Consider the following 23,029-nt stretch of genomic DNA (forward strand, 5'->3'; position numbering starts at 1 on the left):
CTTCCAGTAGGGGTAGTCCATTCCATCGAAGGTAGGACACCCAGCAGAGACCTTGATCATACCTGTGGTCGACATAACTAAAACTCCAGGTGGTTAAACCAAAATCCCAAAAAACAAGGGAGTACCTTGCTCTGATACCAATTGAAAGTGCGTTATATCGACTAGAGGGGGGTGAATAGGCGATTTTTATGGATTCTTCACTGAGGAATTTGCTGGTGAGGAAATTCCTAAATGAAGAACTACTTGCAGTGGAATAAGTACTCAGAAAGGAACATAACATAACACAAGCATAGTCATCATGAGGAAATGAAGACAAGCACAGAGTACAGAAAATGTAGACACAAGATAACACAAGGAAGAAGACGATCAGACTGAAGAAATAGAACTGAGGAAATTGAGAAAGTCTTCAGTCAAAGTCTTCAAACAGATATGAACAGGCACACAACAACATACATGAGGAAATGAAAGAGTTGAGGAGATAGAACCAGTTAGCTTGGTGAAGACGATGATTTGGTAGACCAGTTCCAACTGTTATCTTAGTTGTACATCTGGTTGGAGCGGTTGAGTATTTAAACTCGAGGACACCCAGTCCCGGACACACAGTCCTCATCTTATTCTCCTTGAGCTGAAGTCACACAGACCTCGCCCAATCACTCGTGGTAAGTCTTCAGGTGACTTCCGAACCTTCACAAACTTGGTCACTCGGTGATCCACAATTCCTCTTGGATGCTCTAGACCTTGACGCCTAACCGTCTGGAAGAAGCACAGTCTTCAAAGGAAACAAGCGTCGGATCCACACAGGATCAATCTCTTCAGTGATGCTCAATCACTTGGGGTTTTGTAGGTTTGGGTTTGGGATTTCCTCACTTGATGATTTTCGCTCAAAGTCCTCGGAGGATGGGTTGCTCTCAAATGACAAGTGTCAGTTTCTCTCGGAGCAGCCAACCAGCTAGTGGTTGAGGGGGCGGCTATTTATAGCCTAGGGAGCAGCCCGACATGATAAGACATAAATGCCCTTGTCTAATATGACCGTTAGGTGGGTGGATATTTTGGGACAGCTGGCACGTAGGACAGCAACGGTCGGAATTTTGACTATCAAAATCCTCAGGGCTATCATGATCCTCACTGTGTAGGTAATTCACACTGGTGAATTCCTAACTCCTCAGTCAGAACAAATTCGTCAGAGACCAGAAGAACTTCGTCTCTGTCACTGAAGAATATGACTGAACAGTATGAGATTCCCAATGGCTTCACTCGAAGGGATTGGTAGGTGTAGGATTTTGAGTTGAGCATCACATGGAAATTTTTCCTTAGTATTTCCTCGACCCCCTTTAACAGTACGGTGTTTCCTATGACTCAAGAAAGAGAAAATGGAACTAAGAAAACAAAAGTCTTCGCGCTTCATATTCCTCGGATGAATACCAAGTCTTCAAGGTTACACCAATTTCTTCACTTTCAAAGTCTTCAGAAAGTCTTCATATGTCCAAAGTCTTCAGACAAAGAACTTCATTTTTAGGGGTCGACTTTCTCTGTAAATATCAAACTCCTCATAGACTTATAGACCTGTGTATACTCACAAATGCATCAGTCACTTAACCTATAAGTCTTCAATACACCAAAATCACTAAGGGGCACTAGATGCACTTACAAGCCAGTCCACTTCGTTTTACATGAGAGGGGTTAGGGTAAGCATATGAATAAGCAGAGAAATTCTTCGAGGACTTATGAACATAATGATTTGAAAAATAATGCTCATATTCATAGCCCTTAGCTCTACCATGCAAAACAGAGGGGTTAGCACGATGATGATCATGTGAGGATTTTGATCCTGTTGAGGAATTTGATCCATATGAAGAATTTGGTCCATATGAAGAATTTGATCTGGAGTTCCTATTCTTCACAGGTGGTGTCATGAGGACATTCACCTGAAGACTTTCAAGGCAACTTTTGGGAACCCAGATTTTCTTCATAGGGGAACTGTTCCTGCAGTTAGTGCCAACATATCTAGCAAATACGTCACCATTCTAATTTTTGAATAGTTTATAGTTGGAGTCAAATGACTCATCAGAAGAATGAGGAGATTCACATGTAAAGCCAGATAAATTGGATGGATCAACTGGAGGTCCCTTTGCAGTAACCCATGAGGTTTTGGGGTACTGCTCAGGCTTCCAATATGTTCCATCAACATTGAGTTTGGTCTCAAAGGCAATACCCTCTTTCCTAGGGTTCCTGTTGAGGATCTGCTTTTTAAGCACATCACAAAGAGTCTCATGCCCTTTGAGGCTTTTGTACATGCATGTCATGTACAATTCCTTCATCCCTGCATCATCAGTGATACTAGAAACGTCCTCAGATGAGGAATTAGTGATAGCAGAGACATGTGAAGAATTTGTAACATTAGAAGCATTTGAACATTCAGGTGAAGAATTAGCAGATTCACATTCAATGCACTTCAGACATGGAGGAACAAATTCTTCCTGAGTAGCACTGATTTGTTGAGCAAGTAATGAATCACGCTCCTTCTGAAGATCTTCATAACTAACTCTTAGCTTCTCAAGATCTTGCTTTATTTGAAGAAATTCATAAGAAAGCTTCTCGTGATCAGATAAGAGAGTGTTATGATGACCTTGAAGGTTGTCAAACTTGGACTAAAGTCTCTGAAGATTGTCAGTCAAGGTTTTAGTGCGGTCCATTTCTTCACCCAACATATCATCACTTTTATCTAGCATGTTTTGAACCTTTTCAAAAGCCTTTTGTTGTTTCACAGCAATCTTAGCAAGTTTAGAGTAGCTGGGCTTGAGATTTTCATCAGATTCATCCTCACTAGATTCAGAGGAGGCGTATTTAGTTACCTTGGCACCCTCTGCCATACGGCACGGTGAAGAGGATGACGATTCAGGTGTGAAAGTCATCTCCTTGAGAGAATCCTTGTAATCCTCAAACCAAGGATCATGACGAGTACGATGACCTTCATAGAACTCAGAGAGCTGGTCCCAGATTAGCTTCGCATGATTGAGATGCATGACGTTCCTGAATTGATTTATGGACAAACAGGAGCAGATGACATCCTTCGCTGTGAGGTTGAGTAGGGTGTACTTGTGAATGTCATCAGCTTCCGCCATCTTGCATAGATAGGTAAGACCAATCTCAGTGACGGTCCACAGTTTGCTGTCCATAGCCATGAGTCGCTTCTTCATCATGGCCTTCCACCGAGGATACTCATGATCGTCGAAGATGGGGCAGGATACGTTCCTCAATCCTGCAGTCGACATAACTAAAACTCCAGGCGGTTAAACCAAAATCACACAGAACAAGGGAGAACCTTGCTCTGATACCAATTGAAAGTGCATTATATCGACTAGAGGGGGGTGAATAGGCGCTTTTTATGAATTCTTCACTGAGGAAATTGCTGGTGAGGAAATTTCTAAGAGAAGAAATACTTGCAGCAAAATAAGTACTCAAAAGTAAACATTACAGAACACAAGCATAGTCATCATGATGAAGTGAAGACAAGCATAGAGTACAGAATGCGTAAACACAGGATAACATAAGAAAGAAGACGGACAGACTGAAGAAATTGAACTGAGCAAATTGAGAAAGTCTTCAGTCAAAGTCTTCAAACAGATATGAACAGGCACACAACATCAGACATGAAGAAACGAAAGAGTTGAGGAAATAGAACCAGTAAGCTCGGTGAAGACAATGATTTGGTAGACCAGTTCCAACTGCTGTCTCAGTTGTACATCTGGTTGGAGCAGCTGAGTATTTAAACTCGAGGACACCCAGTCCCGGACACACAGTCCTCACCGTATTCTCCTTGAGCCAAGGTCACACAGACCTCGCCCAATCACTTGTGGTAAGTCTTCAGGTGACTTCCGAACCTTCACAAACTCGGCCACTCGGCGATCCACAATTCCTCTTGGATGCTCTAGACCTTGACGCCTAACCGTCTGGAAGAAGCACAATCTTCAAAGGTAACAAGCGTCGGATCCACGCAGGATCAATCTCTTCAGTGATGCTCAATCACTTTGGGTTTGTAGGTGTTGGGTATGGGTTTTCCTCACTTGATGATTTTCGCTCAAAGTCCTTGGAGGATGGGATGCTGTCAAATGACAAGTGTCAGTTTCTCTCAGAGCATCCAACCAGCTAGTGGTTGTAGGGGGCGGCTATTTATAGCCTTGGGAGCAGCCCGACATGATAAGACATAAATGCCATTGTCTGATATGACCGTAAGGTGGGTAGATATTTTGGGACAGCTGGCGCATAGCACAGCAACGGTCAGAATATTTGACTCTCAAATTCCTCAGGGCTATCACGTTCCTCACAGTGTAGGCAATCTGCACTGGCGAATTCCTAACTCCTCAGTCAGAACAAATTCCTCAGAGACCAGAAGAACTTCGTCTCTGTCACTGAAGTATATGACTGAACTGTATGCGATTTCCAATGGCTTCACTCGAAGGGATTGGTAGGTGTAGGATTTTGAGTTGAGCATCACATGGAAATTTTTCCTTTGTATTTCCTCGACCCCCTTTAACAGTACGGTGTTTCCTATGACTCAAGAAAGAGAAAATGAAACTACGAAAACAAAAGTCTTCACGCTTTATGTTCCTCGAATGAACACCAAGTCTTCAAGGTCACACCAATTTCTTCACTTTCAATGTCTTCAGAAAGTCTTCAGAAATCCAAAGTTTTCAGTTGAAGAAATTCATTTTTAGGGGTCGAATTTCTCTGTAAATACCAAACTCCTCATAGACTTATAGATCTGTGTACACTTACAAACGCATCAGTCCCTTAACCTATAAGACTTCAATACACCAAAATCACTAAGGGGCACTAGATGCACTTACATTTATAGATCTGAAAATATATGATGAAAAATAGATCCGGGGCCATAGGTTTCACTAGAGGCTTCTCTCTTGAAAGAAAACATTCGGTGGGTAAACAAATTAGTGTTGAGCAATTGATAGCAAAGAGCATAATTATGATGATATCTAAGACAATGACCATGAATATAGGCATCACGTCCATGACAAATAGACCGAAAAGATTCTGCATCTACTACTATTACTTCACGCATCGACCGACTCCTGCCTGCATCTAGAGTATTAAGTTCATAAGAACAAAGCAATGCTTTAAGTAAGGTGACATGATGTACAGGGATAAACTCAAGCAATATAACATAAACCCCATTGTTTTATACTTGATGGCAACAATACAATACGTGCCTCTCTATCCCTTCTGTCACTGGGTGAGGACACCACAAGATTGAACCCAAAACTAAGCACCTCTCCCATTGCAAGAAAAACCAATCTAGTTGGCCAAACCAAACTGATAGTTTGAAGAGAAATGCAAAGATATCTTAATCATGCATAGTTCAGAGAAGACTCAAATAATATTCATAGATAATCTGATCATAAATCCACAATTCACTGGATCTCAACAAACGCACCGCAAAAGAAGATTACATCAGATAGAACTCCAAGAACATCGAGGAGAACATTATATTGAAGATCAAAGAGATATAAGAAGCCATCTAGCTACAAGCTATGGACCCGTAGGTCTGTGATAAACTACTCACGCTTCATCGGAAGGGCGGCAAGATTGATGTAGAGGCCCTCTGTGGCTGAATGCCCCTCCGGCAGAGTGCCGAAAAAGGCCCCAAGATGGGATCTCACGGGAACAGAGGCTTGCAATGGCTGAAAAGTATTTTGGTGGACACTGATATTCGGGGAATATTTGAGAATATATAGAGCTGGAATTAGGGTTACGGGACTCTCGAGGGGGCCACAAGCCTCGTAGGTATCTTCTGGTCGAAGAAAAATCATCATAAAGTTTTATTCCATTTAAACTCCGTTTGATATTCCTTTTCTGTAAAAGTCAAAACCAAGGAAAAAACAGAAACTGACACTGGGCTCTAGGTTAATAGGTTAGTTTCAAAAATAATATAAAGTAGTATATTAATGCATATAAAACATTCAAAACAGATAATATAATAGCATGAAACAATAAAAAATTATAGATATGTTGGAGACGTATGAGGTGACGGAAGTTCCAGACCTGATTTACACGAATTTTGTTCTTTAGTTTTTCTTGGCCGGCATCGATGCAAGGCTGCTTGTAATATGCAGATTTCACTCTGGAAAAATGAGGAGTTCTGCAGGTCTTCAGAAAATCTGCTTTTAATATCTAATTATGTCTAGGAGATAAAATTGTCCTTTGGAAAATAGATTTATCTAAGAGTGCGGCTAGATCTTTGTCCATTGAGACTTTACCAAGTGACACAATATATAAAAAGAAGAAAGAAAAAACAAAATATAACATTTACGCGGATCTCTACGTAAGATCTCACGGATATCATCGACTGAGATTTAGCAATCCCGTTTTTCTAAATCTGCTTTTAAACTCCATTCATGTCAAGAGATGAACTCATTCTTTTTCTTTTACCCAGGGATAAACCATTCTCTGAGTAAAAACAAGATTATCTTTCTTTCTTTTGTTCTGAAAGAATAATTCCACGACCGATAGTTAAAGGACAAAATATGGCAAGACACGTTGTTGACATTAGCCGAGCCGTCCAGGAGAGGAGCTTGTCTCAGTGACTGATGCTATGCCGCTGTTCGAGCCCATGTAAAGCACGTTGGCACTCAGAGCATCTCTAACAGATCTCGTAAAAAAGCTGAACCCGTATAATTCCGGTGAATATACATGTTTGGTCCTTTTTTCTGTCAGAATAGACACCGCGTCCGCGGTCCGGCCCGTAAATTTTTTACCATGGCCCGCAAAAACTCTCTCCCCACCACTATATATGCGGTTTCACCGCTCGAATATGGGTCAAACACCTCCGATGCAATTCCCCTCCTCCTCCGTCTAATTTCTCGCCGCCGGCGAGTCTGAAGAAGCCATGGATGGCTACGGGAGCTCTGGGGATGATGTGGAGCACCGGCGCCGCGCCAGATCCGACGCCGCACGCAAGCGGGGCGGGCGGAGGTGGATAAACCTCGGGAGCCGGCCGCCGCCATCGTTCGAACGCCGCGAGCTGGTCGAGTACGAGCCCGAGCTTGCCCAACGCCGCCATGCCTCCTCCGGCTCCTCTGCCGCGGGGAGCTCGTCCGTGGGCGCCTCGAGCTCGCGGCTCATTCCGATGAAGAGAGAGCCGGAGGAGCTCAAGCCGCTCGCCGTCAAGCTCGAGCCGACGCGCCACCACGTCGAGGAGTGATCGGCCCCGAGGACTACCTCTCCCCGGGGCAGGAGGAGCACCTAGAGCGCGTCGTCATGGAGCGGTCGGTGAGGGAGGAGGAGGAGGCCGAAGCGCGCCGCCGCCGCGAGCTCGAGCACAAGCAGATGTTCCTCCAGACGGGCGTCGCAGCGTCGCAGGCGCACGCGTCCAAGGAGACGGACCCGCGCGTCATGAAGGCGGAGCATGCCAAGGTCTTCATCGACTCCGACTCCTCCGACGAGGTCTGAGCTCCTTTAGCTCCTCCGCCGCGCCGTCGCCGTCGCGAGCTCGTCGATTTTGGTAGTTAGGCTCGGGCCCGTAGATTCCCCCGCTATTATGATCAATGTATATGAACTATATATGATCAATGTAGTATATATGTAGATGAACTAATGTATAATCAATGTCGTTGCGAGTTTTTCCCGCAAATGTTTTTTTAGAATTTTACAGTCTCATATACGGGGTCTGATCTGCAACGCATGAATTCGACCCGCAAATTTCATCCGCAATAAACTGTAAATGTATTTTGCGGGTCGGCATTATACGGCTGTGCTAGAGATGCTTTGAGGACGACCCCGCAGTGGCAATAAAATTAACGATGTCATTGTCAATACAAGCCGATGCCGTCATAAAATACGCTTGTAAATACTTCATAAAAATACTTTCTTTTAAACTCTGTAACCATTTTCTGAAAAAATTACTTAATTTTAAACTCTATAATCGAATCACGTCAAATGATCAAAAAATCCATTTAATCACATTCATTTAGGCACACGTGGCAGCCACCTTCCAATTAGGCAAGCACGGCCCAGGCTTCACTACCGGCCCCGCACGCGACGTGGCGACACGGCAGCCATCCATCGCAACCACCTGAACGTCACATCGGAAGCAACCCATCCATCACGCGCGCCATCTACCCATCCCCATCACGCCACGCGCGGCCCCGCCATCTACCCATCCATCACGCGCGCCCGTGCATGACACCGTCTCTCCCATAAAACCCGGCACACGACACGGAGCAAAACAAATCAAAACCCACCGCGGCCGGCGCCACTCCACCAAACCACCGACACCGCGATGGTGCTCCCGCCGCCGCACATCGCCGTGGTGGCCTTCCCTTTCAGCTCCCACGCGGCCGTGCTCTTCTCCTTCGCGCGCGCCCTCGCCGCCGCCGCGCCGCCCGGGACGAGCCTCTCGTTCCTCACCACCGCCGACAACGCCGCGCAGCTCGGCAAGGCCGGCGCGCTCCCGGTGAACCTGCGCTTCGTCGAGGTCCCGGACGGGGTGCCTCCGGGCGAGACGAAGTGGCTGCCGCCGCCGCGCCGGATGGAGCTCTTCATGGCGGCGGCCGAGGCCGGCGGGGTCAGGGACGGGCTCGAGGCGGCACGCGCCGCCGCGGGCGGCGCCAGGGTGAGCTGCGTCGTCGGGGACGCGTTCGTGTGGATGGCCGCGGAGGCGGCCGCCGCTGCCGGGGCGCCGTGGGTGGCCGTCTGGACCGCCGCGTCCTGCGCCCTCCTCGCGCACCTCCGCACCGACGCGCTCCGCCGGGACGTCGGCGATCAGGGTACGTGCGTGCGTGCTCTGGTGTCCGTTGAGATTCTCATGGAGTTTAGCTACAGAATCTTATCTTATCTATTTCTTGGGTTTTATAAACTTTTAATTAATTAATTACAGAGCCGTATTCTGATCTCTTTGTCGCGTGCGTAACCTGCAGCCGCGAGCCGAGCCGACGAGCTGCTGACCGCGCACGCCGGCCTCGGCGGCTACCGCGTCCGGGACCTCCCCGACGGCGTCATCTCCGGCGACTTCAACTACGTCATCAGCCTCCTGCTCCACCGCATGGCGCAGCGCCTTCCTAAAGCGGCCACGGCCGTCGCTCTCAATACCTTCCCGGGACTCGACCCGCCCGAGCTCAGCGCCGCCCTCGCCGCCGAGCTCCCGAACTGCCTGCCCCTCGGCCCCTACCACCTCCTCCCGGGCGCCGAGCCCACAACGGACACCAACGAAGAGCCGACCGACCCGCACGGCTGCCTCGCCTGGCTAGACCGCCGGCCCGCGCGGTCCGTCGCGTACGTCAGCTTCGGCACGATCGCCTCGGCGCGGCCGGAGGAGCTGCAGGAGCTCGCGGCCGGGCTGGAGGCGAGCGGCGCGCCGTTCCTGTGGTCGCTGCGCGAGGAGTCGTGGCCGCTGCTCCCGCCGGGGTTCCTGGAGCGCGCGCCAGGCCTCGTGGTGCCCTGGGCGCCGCAGGTGGGCGTGCTGCGGCACGCCGCGGTCGGCGCGTTCGTGACGCACGCCGGGTGGGCGTCGGTGCTGGAGGGCGTGTCCAGCGGCGTGCCCATGGCGTGCCGGCCCTTCTTCGGCGACCAGACGATGAACGCGCGGTCGGTGGCCAGCGTGTGGGGCTTCGGCACGGCGTTCGACGGGCCGATGACGCGCGGCGGCGTGGCCAACGCGGTGGCGACCCTACTGCGCGGGGAGGATGGGGAGCGGATGAGAGCCAAGGCGCAGGAGCTGCAGGCCATGGTGGGCAAGGCGTTCGAGCCCGACGGCGGCTGCAGGAAGAACTTCGCCGAGTTCATCAAGATAGTTTGTCGGGTGTGATCGTGTACCCGTAAAAATGTATAATGCTAAAATTGTTGGTGGTTTTTATTTTGATTTTGTGAGATGGTTGTGCACTAAGTATGATGATTGTTCATTTGTTCTGTTCGGTCAGCGTACAACATGGCCCGTACTGCTGATCTTTTGAGAAAAACGCTATTCATGGCCAGACTTCCAACAGATCAGACATGAGGGACACTGGAAATCGATTTGAGAAAAGCACCTAATAAGATGAAAATTGTTTACGGCGTTTTGCTCGGAATTGTCTTCCCACGGATGATCAATTTTTAAGGCGCCAGGTTTCCTTCTCTGAGCTTTGCTTCTTCTTTTTTTTCTTTTTTTTTTGCAATAAATTAGAATCTGCAGAGCATGCTCTTCTCTTTTGCCCTCATGCTAGAGATGTTTGGGATGTGATCAAGGATACTTATGGGATCTGTCTACAACGTCATAAATTTATATCCTTAAAAAATTGGCTTTTTTATTTTCTTGGGCGATCCTCGGACCAGAATTGTACTGTGTTGGCAGTGACTATATTGCACATTTGGGAAGCTAGAAACTATGCTAGAAATAAGACTCTTCATCCTCGACGTACAACCGAGAAAATCAAGGCATTTGTCGGACTGATTTTGTAGCATCTTTGCAAACCGGTTACTAAACACAGGCGTGATACCAACATCTCCAGTATAACTTAGTCTCCGTCGTCGTTTGGTACCGTTATGTTCAATTCTGTCGCTGCCATTTTTTCCGAGCTTGACAGATCGGGCATAGGGGTCATTGCTCGGGATCATGAGGCATGTTTTGTAGTGGCATGCAGTGACCCAATTCTTGGTGTTCTCGAGCCGGAGATGTCCGAGGCTATAGCTTTTTTTTTTGCGGGTGAAAAGGGGTTTTCCATTAATCAACCTGGATCAGAATGATCCATCTCACATAGTTCTACAACCCCATTTGGGCCGGACCGCAACCAGACTGCGGTTTTAACATCAACTCTTCCAATCCTGGCAAGCTCATGACTAACCCTATTTCTTGAGCGCCTAACCGCTCTAACTACAACCTCTCCATCAGAATCCAGTAGCTCTTTTATCTCATGCACTAGGCAAGCATCAGGGGACCTATTAATATTTTTTTGGTTAAGCATCATCGCTACTTCAGTGCTGTCTGTTTCCAGAATAAACGGTAAAGAGCTCCATTCCAACGCGAGTGCAACTCCCTCGCGACAAGCGTGCAGTTCCGCCTCGAGCGCATTATTGCAAGTGAACAAGTGACGGCATGAAGAGAAAACTAATTTGACCGTTCGTGTCACGAAGCACCATCCCAGCACCTCCATTCATTTTTTGCTCAGCGAAAGCGCCATCTACGTTTAATTTAAGCCAGCCAGCCGGCGGTGGTTCCCAGAGCTCCAACGGCTGCTCCACCATGTGCATGTCACGCACGCCCGGGCTGGCCTTGGCTGATGCGTGACCCATCATGTCACCCAAGACCATCTTTCCTTTGACCATATCTGCATGTGGGTGATGCTCAATGCACAGAAGGGAGGATATATATATACCCATGCAAGAACCTGCGGGATACATCCGTTGGTGGCGGAGCTTTGTCATGCATGATTTCATTACGTGCCAGGACCGCCATAGTGTCATCAGTACCACCATACGTGATGTATCAGAAAGCGGGTGGAGGATGTCAAAGAGCCACTCAGGCCCCGTGTTTTGAACTGCGGCAATGTCCGGGATCATCCAGTCCTTCGCCATTGCCCTCCAAAGGCTCACCGCATGTGGGCACCTGCACATTGCGTGGAATCCATCCTCGTGTTCCGTCCCACAGAGAGGGCACATGTCATTAGTTTCCAACTGTCGCGAAAACTTATTTGCGCATGTAGCTAACGAGTTGGAGACCAACCGCCAAGCAAAAACCCGTACCTTTGGAGGAGCAGGGCACCCTCATATAGTCTTTCAGATGGCGCGACAACCATCCGGTGCCCTGCTTGATGCGCTCGCCGATGGACGCTCGCGCTCATCCATGGCAAAGCGGTACACCGACCGGACAGAGAAGACACCAGATTTCTCTGGTGCCCATGCGAGAACATCCTCAGGGGCTCGTGGAGATGTCACGATGCTGGTGATGACGTCGATGTCGATGGGGAGGAAATACTGTCGGAGAAGATCCAAACGCCAAGCTCCATGTCCATCCAGCAGGTCCGACACCCTCCTCAGCCTGCATGTACCCTGGGGAGTAATAAGCTCGCCTGATGGCTCCCTAGGCAGCCACCTATCACGCCAAATACGAATTTGACGATCGCTCCCAACACGCCAAATCAACCCCTTTTTTAGGAGTTCCAAACCATGCATGATCGCCTGCCATGTTACCGATGTGTTGCCTGAGAATACCGTGTCCTCAAGCCGCCCCTCCGGGTAGTAGCAGGCTTTTAGTACAAGCGCACAAAGACTCTCTGGTTTGGTTAGGAGACGCCACGCCTGGCGAGCAAGCAAGGCATGGTTGAAGACTCTGAATTCACGAAATCCCAGTCCGCCGCATTGTTTTTGCTTTTGAATTTTTGGCCACGACATCCAATGAGTTTTCCTCTTCCCCTCCTTAGATCCCCACCAGAAATTATGGATCATCCTATTTAGATCATCACACACCGACATAGGAAGTTTGAATACCCCATCATATATGTGGGAATGGCCTGAGCAACTGCTTTGATCATCGTCTCCTTTCCTACAAGTGATAACGTATCTTCCCATGCAATAATTCTTTTCGTTAGACGGGCTTGGAGGTTTTGACATTTACCCTTTGACATTCTACCTTCTGGTGTTGGTAGACCCAAATACTTCCCCTCAAAAGTGGAAAGTAGCACTTGGAGAGCATCACGAACCTTTTCTTGAACATTTTGCAGACACGCTTTCCCAAACAGGATACTCCACTTAGCGGGGTTAATAAGTTGTCCTGTTGCACCCTCATATGATGCAATAATGGACTTAACCTCGCGAGCTTGCTGCTCATCCGCCTTAAAGAAGAGCAATGTGTCATCGGCAAACAACAAATGGGATATGCCAGGCGCCCTCCGACATACCTTCACAGAGGTAATTTTCCTTTCTCCTCCCCATCCTTCAGCAAAGCAGAGAGACCATCAGCAATAAACAGGAATAAAAATGGGGAGAGTGGGTCACCTTGCCTTAGCCCGCGCGACGGTGCGAACGAATCCAAGAGGGTTCCATTAAATTTAACAGTGTATCTGACGGAGGTGACACAAGTCATAATCCAGTCCACCCACCGGTCAGCAAAACCCAGCTTTCGCATCATCCGCTTCAAGAATTCCCAATCCACCCTATCATAAGCCTTTGAAAGATCCAACTTATAAGAACAAAAACTTTTCTCGGGGTCTTTCTCCTTTTGGATATAGTGAATACACTCAAATGCAACAAGCACGTTATCCGTTATCATTCTGCCAGGAACAAACGCACTCTGCTCTGGTGAAATTATCTCCTCCAGGATAGGTCTCAACCTGTTCACAAGGACTTGGAAACCACCTTATATATAACATTGCACAAACTTATAGGCCTATACTCCGTGAGTTTCACCGGATTATCAACTTTCGGGATGAGAACAATGGCAGTATTATTTACCCCCTCTGGCATTATACATGTCTGGAAAAATTCTTTTACCCCCGCGATTACCTGATCCCTCATCACATCCCAATTCCTCTGGAACATGCGTGCAGGAAACCCGTCAGGCCTCGGGGCTTTGAGCGGACCAATCTGAAAAAGCGCGTCGGCAATCTCCTTGTCAGAAAAACCTGCACACAGGCCTTCATTCATAGCATCAGTAACACGGCGATCAATAAGCTCAATAATGGGAACATAGCATAGGGACGGATCAGCAGTGAACAAAGTGGTAAAGTAATCTGTCACCATGGATGCCATAGTAGTACTCTCTGTATGCACCACCCCTGTATCATCCATTAGTGACTTGATGCGGTTTTTTCGTGCTTGCCATACAGCCTTGCGATGGAAAAACTTTGTATTACGGTCATCCTCTTGTAGCCAGTCCACCCTTGAGCGTTGCATCCATAGCATCTTCTCCCTGTAAAGAAGCTCATTGAGGCGATCTGTGGCCTCTCGAATGGTGCGCTGATCTGCATTCATGGCCATTAGTTCCTCCAATCGGGTATGAGATTTATTAATGTCTTGTATCACATTACCAAACTTGCGTTTACTCCACCCTTGCAACGTCTGCATGAGCTCGCCTAGTGCTGATGCAACATCATCAAGATCGCCCATCGCGCCTGCAGCCGACCAAGCATGCATGATGACTTCTAGGAGCGCAGGGTCACGTTCCCAAGCCACCTCATAATGCCTGCATCTCTTGCCCACATACTCCCTAGGTGGTTCGGCCACCCACCTTAGGAGAATGGGTATGTGATCAGACGATGGGGCCACCAAGTGCCGCACATCCGCCTCCATGAATAAATCACGCCATGCATTGTTCGCCACCGCACGGTCCAGCCGCACCTTGACGTTCGCACGCCCGGACCGCCGGTTATCAAATGTATACGGCAGCCCTCCAAAACCAAGGTCTCCAAGTCCACATAATTCCAAAACATCCCTGAAATCGATCATCTGACCTGCTGAGCGCGGGGTGTCGGAGAAGTGCTTGAAGCCCCACTGGCCTCGTTGAAGTCACCAATCACCACCCAAGGCATATCCACCTGGTGGTGAAGATCACGAAGGAGCGACCACATGTGGTGACGGTCCTCCGTTCGCGGCTCACCATAGACGCAGGTGAGCCTCCAAGGGGGCTCCCCCGCCGCCGTCGTCACATATGCATCAATATATCGTTTATTCAAATCTTTTACATCGAGTTGCACAGATTCGTGACAAAAAAGAGCTAGACCACCACTAAAACCATCACTATCGACAGCTTCAAAACCATGTAAACCTAAACGAGAGCGCTACCTCTTCATCCTATCCTTTGACTGCCTAGTTTCACAAAAAAAACGATACAAGGGGAATGAGCTTGTGCCAAGCTCACAAAGTCGTGAACTCCCCGAGAGCTCCCCGCCTCTCGACAGTTCCAACTTATAATACTCATTGCTCCTGACGGGGCGCCACCTGCGTCCCCGTCAGTTCACCGGCGGCCCCAAGGCCGGTTGCCTCCATAGTGTGAGTAGCCTCCTCCTCCATAGCCTCTGGGTCAACAGCCGCACCACCTGCATAATTGGTTATGTGCTTCTTTGGCGTCCCCCCCACCATCTTGTCATCCTTATTTGCATGAGTGTCTTGCCGACCTACATCCCCAAGATCACATGCAGTTCTCTTACCACCGAGAAACGTGAATGTTAGATTCTCTTTAAGCCTCCAAAAATCTTCCAGGTCATCAAACAGAGTACGTAGTGTGGGATTCTTCAGAGAATGCAGTAGCATTATGATGGTCCACGGCTCCTGGATCACTTCTTCCTCTTTGAGATCGAATTCAGCGAGTACTTCCTCTTCCTCCACATCCTCACCTGCCATGAATTCCTCTGGATCGGGAGTATTTAACCAAAAACTACCACATTTCATGGAAATGTGTCGAAAAACTACCACTTTACAATTTTATGCTAAAAACTACCATTTTTTTTCTAAACCGTAGCAAAAAAACTACAAGTCGCGAAATCGCTCGCTTCGCCCGCGCTAAGCACGAATCTGACCGGTTGGGCCCACGAACCAGGTGCCACCGTGGCCAGCCGTCGCCCGCCGCGGGTTAACGGCCGTTAATGGGGCGTTTGCGGTCGGAACCTTCCCCGCTCTCCGGCCGCCGCCAGCACGCCATGCTCCCGCTCGCCGCCGCAAGGGCCTGCCTTTCCTCCCCGGCGCCGTCGCCGAGACCGCAAACCCGAGCGGCGCCTCCCTCCCCCCTTCCCCGTCGCCACTCCACCGCCACACTGCCCAGACCAGCCAGGATCCCCTTCCTCCGCCCGCTCGGGGATGGCGCGCCGGGCGCGTCCTCACGGCCCACGAGGGACCACATGATCGACCTTGGCAAGCACAAGGGCCAGATGCTGGGCACGCTGCCGTCGTACTACCTGCGCTGGGTGGTCGCGGAGCTCGGCCACGGGGACACGCTGGTCTGGGAGCGCCTGGCGCGCGAGGTGCTCGACGACCCCGTCTATGTCGACCGCGTCAAGTGGGAGCATGCGCACCGCTTCCTCCACGGCGACTCCAAGTTCGACTACGTCTACGACGACGTCGACGACGACGGGCCCCTCCAGGAGATGGCCGAGCGCTTCGGCTGGGATGTCTCCAACGAGGACGGCTGGGGCCGCCTCGACTTCCACCTCCTCATCACCTCATATGGCGGCCGCATCCCGAGGAAGGCCGACCGGCGCTAGAGCACCGACAGCGGCAGCAACAGATCCCCCGCGGCGGCGGCGCCCTGTTCGACACCGGGGCGGCCGACCCGGACGGGCCGAGGGGGAAGAAGGACGAGAGGAGTGAGCGGATGCGGACGAGGAGGGAGGAGCAGGTGAGGACGGCGAAACTGGATGTGCTCGGCGTGAACTCCGGCGCGGGCGAGGCTAGCGCACCGTTAACGGCAGTTAACGCGCGGCTGGTGACGGTTGTCCACGGTGGCACCTGGTTCGTGGGCCCAACCTGTCAGATTCGTGCTTAGTGCGGGCGAAGCGAGTGATTTCGTGACTTGGTAGTTTTTTGCCACGGATTAGAAAAAAAGATAGTTTTTCGCACAAAATCGTAAAGTTGTAGTTTTTTGACACGTTTCCTGTGGTAGTTTTTGGTTAAATACTCTGGATCGGCTATCTCTGGCCTGTCCCTGTTCCAGTCTGCCTGCTGCGTCGGGCGAGCTGGTGGTTCCCTCCCATGCGCAACGATCGCTCGTATATCCGGGTTCGCTGCCAGGAGAGCTTCGGGTTCCTCGGTCGACGGCTTCGGGCGGGCAGCGTCCACAAAGGGGGCCCCATGATCGCCCCCACCGCCCTCCGAGTTCCCCTCAGCAACCACCGGCACCTTCCCTAAAGCAGGCGTCGACGACGACATCGGTGTTACGGCAGATCGCAACGGCTTCGTAAACACGGGCGCTAAGAACTTATCAGGTGGATCACAGCGTTGCTGGTACAGTATCTCTCAGGGCCGCCCCTGCTGGGATTTGATCTGTACTTGGCCTTCATCAGTTTCTTAGCCAGGACGCTATTAATTGTCTCTAGCCCGACCTCTTTGCGCCGTGATCCTTCCGGTGACCGAGATGGAAAACTTCCATAGTGATGGAGAGCGGGATCGCTACCACCCCGAGGGGCCAGCGATGCGGGAGCGGACGTAGCCGCAACAAGGCCACCATGTCGCCGAGGCGCACATGTGGCAACGGTGCCAGCAGCCGGCCGGTCGAAGCCCGGCGGCGGCGGCGGCGTTGCCCCGGAATCGCCAGAGTCCTGAGACCCTAACATGGCAAAGTTTTCGTCCGAGGCTGTAGCTCTCAGGCGAGCTGTTCTTTTGGCATTGGAAAAGCATGTAGATGATGTTATCTTTGCTACAGACTAGGGGTTGGGGCACCACCCGGTGGCGCCTCTTGAGAGGAAGTTTGCGCAGTGCCAGATTGACGAGCGACCTTTTCACCTCCTTTTTTTCAGATTGATGAACATGCACATATAAGGAACTTGCAATAGAATTTACACCTGATAACCAAACAAACAACAATATTTTAGAGACCTTAATCCCATTGGGTGGTGGATTATCCCCAACCATATTAAACTCTACATCGTATGAATAACTACAGAAAAAATTGTAAAACCAATCTGGCATATAACTAATTGTACGCATAAGGGGCTAGCAGGTTGAAGCTCGGCCAAGAGTGGAAGTTTACGATGACGAAGCAGTTGTTGTCTTTGCTCCTCTTGTTCACTGACTGAAGCTCTCATAGCAGCGGACGTTTACAGCGACGCAAGAGATGTTGTCTATGCTCCTCCTATTCACCAGTTGCTCCGTCAGATGCTTCGCAGCTGCCTGTCCGCCCCTCTGGTGTTGATCTCATCAACAACCTCTTGATTGGTCATCACCTGAATTTTCAACATACAATAACAAAGTTTAATTGCATCAGAGCCAAAGAAGGGAAATATGAAAGCACTGCCAAATGCAGATAATTTGGTACAAAAAAAGAGTGAGCTAAAAATCCTCCCCAAATCCACAAAAATAATAAAATACAGTGCTACCTACCGTAGAGAAGGGGAGCCTTGGCGCAGTGGTAAAGCTGCTGCCTTGTGACCATGAGGTCACGGGTTCAAGTCCTGGAAACAGCCTCTTACAAAAATGTAGGAAAAGGCTGCGTACTATAGACCCAAAGTGGTCGGACCCTTCCCCGACCCTGCGCAAGCGGGAGCTACATGCACCGGGCTGCCCTAGTGCTACCTACCGTAGAGGTATAACTGGTATAGCTACAACAAGCAAACATCTTTCAAAACGCCCTCTTGTCAGACTACTACTTGTAGACTTTCAGGCACGCAACGCTAACTTCAGTGGCTTTTTCCTGTCAAATAGAGCTTACAGAATGGATAGTAACAGAAAGAGCTAACACAGATGTACTGAAGAGGCAACATCGTACTGCAATAAATCAATAGTTCTGATCAGAACAGCGCGTATTTATCAACGATCATCTGGTCCTTCACATTGCTGGCCGACCGGCATGATGGCTGACTTCTCGCAGGCGATCAAGAGAATCAGCACGAGGCATATGGGTATGCGGCTGCTTCGGGCACCGGAAGAAGAGGCCATTGTTGAGCGTTGATGATGAGAGTGGCTGCAACTAAAATCTGAATTGTATGATGCATGGTTACCCAAATCGACATTTAGTAAATACAATAAGAAATATAAATTTACCGGAAAGAAATAGTTTGTGGAAAATCAAAATGAGAATTCAAAGCAGAAGATTTACACATGACGATGACCCATGTTAATTAAGTTGTATAAACAGCAACATTAACATGAGAGTAGCCTAGAAATATAAATTTATCATACATTGGCACAACTTTTGTTGCTTGGAAATCAGTGCTGGAGAAACAGTCGTATGTGTCATAAAAAGACGCATTATCAAGTGCAAGAAGGTTTTCTAAAAAAATCATAGTAAGAAGGCAAGTCACTGATTCTGAGTGGTAGTGAGCATCCGAGTTACCTGGAAGGTGAAATGTTCAAGGCCAATAGCTACGGATGTGCTTGTGATATGACTTCCAAGAGCGAATGAAAACACTACAACCTAACTATTAGTTTGCAGCAAACGGAAAGCATACATGATATAAGGAAGCCAAACATTACATATGTACCATTCTAAAATAAGCTGTATTTGATGCCATGAATGAGACATCGCCTATTATGGCAATATAAATTGAGAGATTTTGCCTACTCAAAAGACTTACTGAAGTGTCACAGTAAGTAATAATTAACCAAAATGTTTTTAGTATCTCAAGAATAAGAATATTATATAAGTATACTGCCGTCAAAAAACTATATGTTTACTTCTCACAAAAAATAACTATACGTTAACAAATATAGTCTACTAACTGAGACAACTTCGTGCGACAATCCATTTCTACAAAAGCATGAGGTGAATTGAGTTTTTGTACGCTGCTACAAATAGTATGTGCCCTTGCAAATTAATTGGTGGCAAAAAATTCTTTTGCAAAGACATATCCGAGCCAAAGCAAAGAGCCAAAGAAGAGAGATATCTGAACGGAGTAAGATTCAGCCAACATACTGTATCTGAATCGAGTAAGTGTCAGCCAACATATTGCAAGAAGTTAAAATAACTGGAAAATACCTGAGCAGGTATTTGTGCATTTCGATCTTGCCTACGCACATTAGGGTGCCTGGTAAGCAATGTGTTCAAGCAATCACTAAGAAAATTTAACTCACTATCAGTAACTTCAGGGCAAGAAAATATAATGACTACCTTTGTGAGGCCACCACTTCCATCCAAGCATCCTTAACTCTAGGATACACCCCCCAAACAAATGTCCTCATTGTGAAATACAACAAGCAGTTATCCTGTGAGGACAAAAAGTCTGTCTCAAAAGTATACAATATATTTTGCATGTAAGATTTAGGTCTGAGAAGTTGCCTTGTCATTTAAATGTAGGGTTACAGTCACAGCGAAAACAAAAGGATGTCAACCAAGAAATCATATGACACCCAATTTACTATGACCAAATTGCTGCTTTTTTCTTGTAATGAAGTTCACCCAATTGAAGAGATGGCAACTGACCAATGACCAATCCACTGGCTCGCTGCCACCCACTTTCTCCCACCGCGGCTCAGCGCATGGCAAGAGGGTGAAATCCCCTGCACCCAGCAAAGAACAAGAGTGATTAGCCCGCAACCAGCCAATAGAGAAGGATGACAGGGTGGTCACCTTTGATACTTTGCGGCTTAAAGTATTTGCTGAGATCTTCCCATGTAGCTTTTAGACTTTATAACAACAACCTATAGTGATATATATGATTAAAAGCACAATTAAATTATTACCCAAAGACAGCACAAATTGATATGATGCTTTAGACTTGAATATACACTCCCTGGTTTAACATTTTCATGAACATTGGGTGAGCATGCTTGTAACCCAAAAAGGGATCAAAGCGACAGTACAAAGAACTTCTTGAGATAGTAATTAATTGCAAGAATGTGGTTAGCTCAATCAATCCCGGCCAAGCAAAAAATAAAATGGTAGATCACGAATATATGAATCGTTTAGAAGTGGATCAGTCCTATCAACTGATCTGTTGTCGGCGTTTTGTTTGCTTCTTTTGCACTGTTTTGTTAGATAGAGCACCAGATGGTTTACTGACACTCATAAATATGTGTGACTACCAGCCAAGATCTTATCCTTAGTTGCAGCATTTGATGCGTTGAATACACATGTTATATCACAATATAGTTGGCAAGTTACTCCATTGAAAATTACATAAGTATATTCCCATATAGAATAGTATCACTGTATTAGAGGCTCATTGTGCACCTGTAGAGCTGCTCTCTGAGAATTATTAAAGCGACTTGGTGATTCAAAACGAGTGAGGATAGCCTAATTGTTGCATCCCCAAAACTATACGGCCCACGAATACAAAATATCAGCAAGTATGTTCTCTCAAGGATTTTTTCGAAGATGTTCTCCCAAGAAAATTTCAGCAACTTCAACTTGAGAACTCTATCTAAGTAATTGCCGACCAAAATATTTGATAAAACAGTGTTAGAGCATACCGTATTACCAGCATCCCCAATCAGATCAGCTATCTGCTCAGATATGACATCCTTCCTGTTTTCATCCAACACAACAACCCAATCATACGCACTACCATCAGAACAATTAGACTGCTAGAATCTAATGGATGAGTGAGCTATTTATTAGGTAAAGACAGGTAAGCGTTCAAACATACGAAATCTTCAGCTTTGAGCTGCTGCATCATAGACGAATCTTCTGCTCCAATTTGCACCTTCACATATCTGAAAAGTAAATTATATCACATGACGACATCAACAATCAAATTTATCATGAACAAGTTATGGTTTATTAATTTCAAATTCTGTAAGGCGGTAGTATAAATCAGAAGAAACATAATTAAGTGTATGGCAAGTGAACTTGGCACCTGATAAATTCTACAGGTCAATATATGACCACGGGACACAAATTTACATAAATGAACTTCACCTCTTGTGCAGGAGACCAACCCCAACCCCTATCCAACACATGAATATTCAAACTTGGTCCTATCTGAGCCATCTTGAGTTGAACTGAGAACCAGTAAAATGATCCATCATGACCAAATGCTTTAACATCGACATTTTCCTGCACCAGATAAGTGGCACCGAATCAGCAAAGTGTAGTGTTCATGCCTTAACACAAACAAATTGAGTGTAAACTTCGCAAGATTCTGCTCTGTCGGAGACATTACGTGGACGATGAAATTACCAAAGAGAAAAAGCTCATTATAATACCCAAATCAGTTCACCCGCATCACCAATATAGGAAATAGACAACGATTTTTCCCCAAGAACATGAACCTGCAGCACTGAAAAAAACTACAGACATGACCCAATCAATCTGTACCTGCGAGATTATGTGAATCAGCCAAATGGATAATAAGAAAAAAGGTTTTGCTAAAGGCCTAAAGCACATCTAGATAATAAGATAGCACACAAATCTTGCAATATCTACAACATGGCAAACACATGGTTTAATTGATTGACAAGCAGTCAAGGTAATTCAGCAGCAATATGTATAAACCAACCTGAATAGTTGAATTAGAGGGCTCGGTCAACAGCCATGCTTGCATGCGTTTCAGCTCAAGAGAAAAGGGCATGAAGTCCTGACCTTCAGATTAAGTTCCGGTATAAACTGCAGGTACCACAAACTCAATCCGATATGCCAGAATCATGTGGAGATGAAGAGAGACGAAATAAAAGAAAGCTCGCAGTGCAGACCAGGGTGAGAGAGAGGGAGACGAACCTGTAGGTCGAGCCAACGCCATCGGAATCAGCAAAACCAAAGAGGAGGATGACCTCGTGTGGGGCAACAGCGGCCTGCACTCCTTTCTGACAAGCGAGAGGAGGAAAAGGCAGGTCGGGATGGAGGTTGTGGAGCTCGATCCGCGGGCGGATGTGGAGGAGGCGATGCCGCGCGGCAGGTCGGGCCCCTCGCCGGACAGCACGCCATCCGGTTTTGGCGGCGACGACCGCATGTTAGCCGGTCGCCGCTGCTGGCGGCGGAGGGAGGCGACGTCCCCAGGCGCCGCGCGATGGGCCGCTTCGCCGACCTCAACCATGGGTGGTAGGTGGGAGCGTCGCCCAGGCGACTGTGGCGGCGCTGGAGAGGGAGGAGGGGCGCTGGAGGCGAAGGGAGGTGGAGGACGTGCGGTGTGAGGGTTTCGCTCGACAACTTTTTCTTTCTTTCTTTTTTTCCCTTTTACTTATTCCTTGCCCAACCCACGCATTCGACGTGGCACGCGCAAGCAACCTCCCTTGATGCACATCTTATTGTTTTGGATTGCTTATCTTTCATGCACAGAATTTATTCTTCAGGGATTGATTGTTTTAGTATTGGTGTGGTGATTTCTGATATTAAAATTGCGGTTGTTGCCTTCAATTCGGTGATCTTCAACCACGTACATCGCCATTTAAATATTCCTGTTCATTTGTTAGCTAGAGCTTGTGCGTATTCAGTTAGTCCATGTGTTGTTTTTTCTGTTCGAAC

General features: G+C 47.9%; 2 protein-coding genes and 1 long non-coding RNA gene across 15 annotated transcripts; 2 read left to right on the top strand and 1 right to left on the bottom strand.

Annotated features, from left to right (window-relative positions):
* Positions 1–8,187: 8,187 nt before the first annotated feature.
* Positions 8,188–10,076, top strand: LOC123157851 (anthocyanidin 3-O-glucosyltransferase). The gene is made up of 2 exons (XM_044576037.1): positions 8,188–8,780; positions 8,931–10,076. The coding sequence occupies exons 1-2, from the start codon at positions 8,294–8,296 to the stop codon at positions 9,815–9,817; spliced, it is 1,374 nt and encodes a 457-aa protein (XP_044431972.1). The 5' UTR covers positions 8,188–8,293; the 3' UTR covers positions 9,818–10,076.
* A 5,541-nt stretch (positions 10,077–15,617) lies between these two features.
* On the top strand, positions 15,618–16,459 carry LOC123157663 (uncharacterized). The gene is given in 2 exon segments (XM_044575914.1): positions 15,618–16,190; positions 16,193–16,459. Coding segments are annotated over 2 exon segments (840 nt in total).
* Positions 16,460–17,448: 989 nt separating this feature from the next.
* Positions 17,449–22,720, bottom strand: LOC123157127 (uncharacterized). 13 transcript variants are annotated; one of them, XR_006478722.1, is made up of 10 exons: positions 22,286–22,719; positions 22,068–22,174; positions 21,775–21,886; positions 21,488–21,625; positions 21,216–21,282; positions 21,040–21,094; positions 20,198–20,268; positions 20,051–20,127; positions 19,739–19,833; positions 17,449–19,637 (listed from the first exon to the last, which is right to left on the bottom strand). It is a non-coding gene; the product is annotated as an uncharacterized lncRNA (long non-coding RNA). The 13 variants fall into 13 exon arrangements; XR_006478724.1 differs by having other exon boundaries at positions 17,449–19,038; positions 19,607–19,655; positions 19,739–20,127; XR_006478713.1 differs by having other exon boundaries at positions 17,449–19,655; positions 22,286–22,718.
* Positions 22,721–23,029: the final 309 nt, after the last annotated feature.

The sequence above is a fragment of the Triticum aestivum genome, chromosome 7B (genome assembly GCF_018294505.1).
Source record: "Triticum aestivum cultivar Chinese Spring chromosome 7B, IWGSC CS RefSeq v2.1, whole genome shotgun sequence".
In the NCBI taxonomy this organism is placed as follows: domain Eukaryota; kingdom Viridiplantae; phylum Streptophyta; class Magnoliopsida; order Poales; family Poaceae; genus Triticum; species Triticum aestivum.

Excerpts from the sequence above, each read along its gene's own strand:
- LOC123157851 (XM_044576037.1), top strand. The coding sequence starts at position 8,294 with ATGGTGCTCCCGCCGCCGCACATCGCCGTGGTGGCCTTCCCTTTCAGC. Across the intron at positions 8,781-8,930 it reads CCGGGACGTCGGCGATCAGG|CCGCGAGCCGAGCCGACGAG; the intron begins GTACGTGCGTGC and ends CGTAACCTGCAG.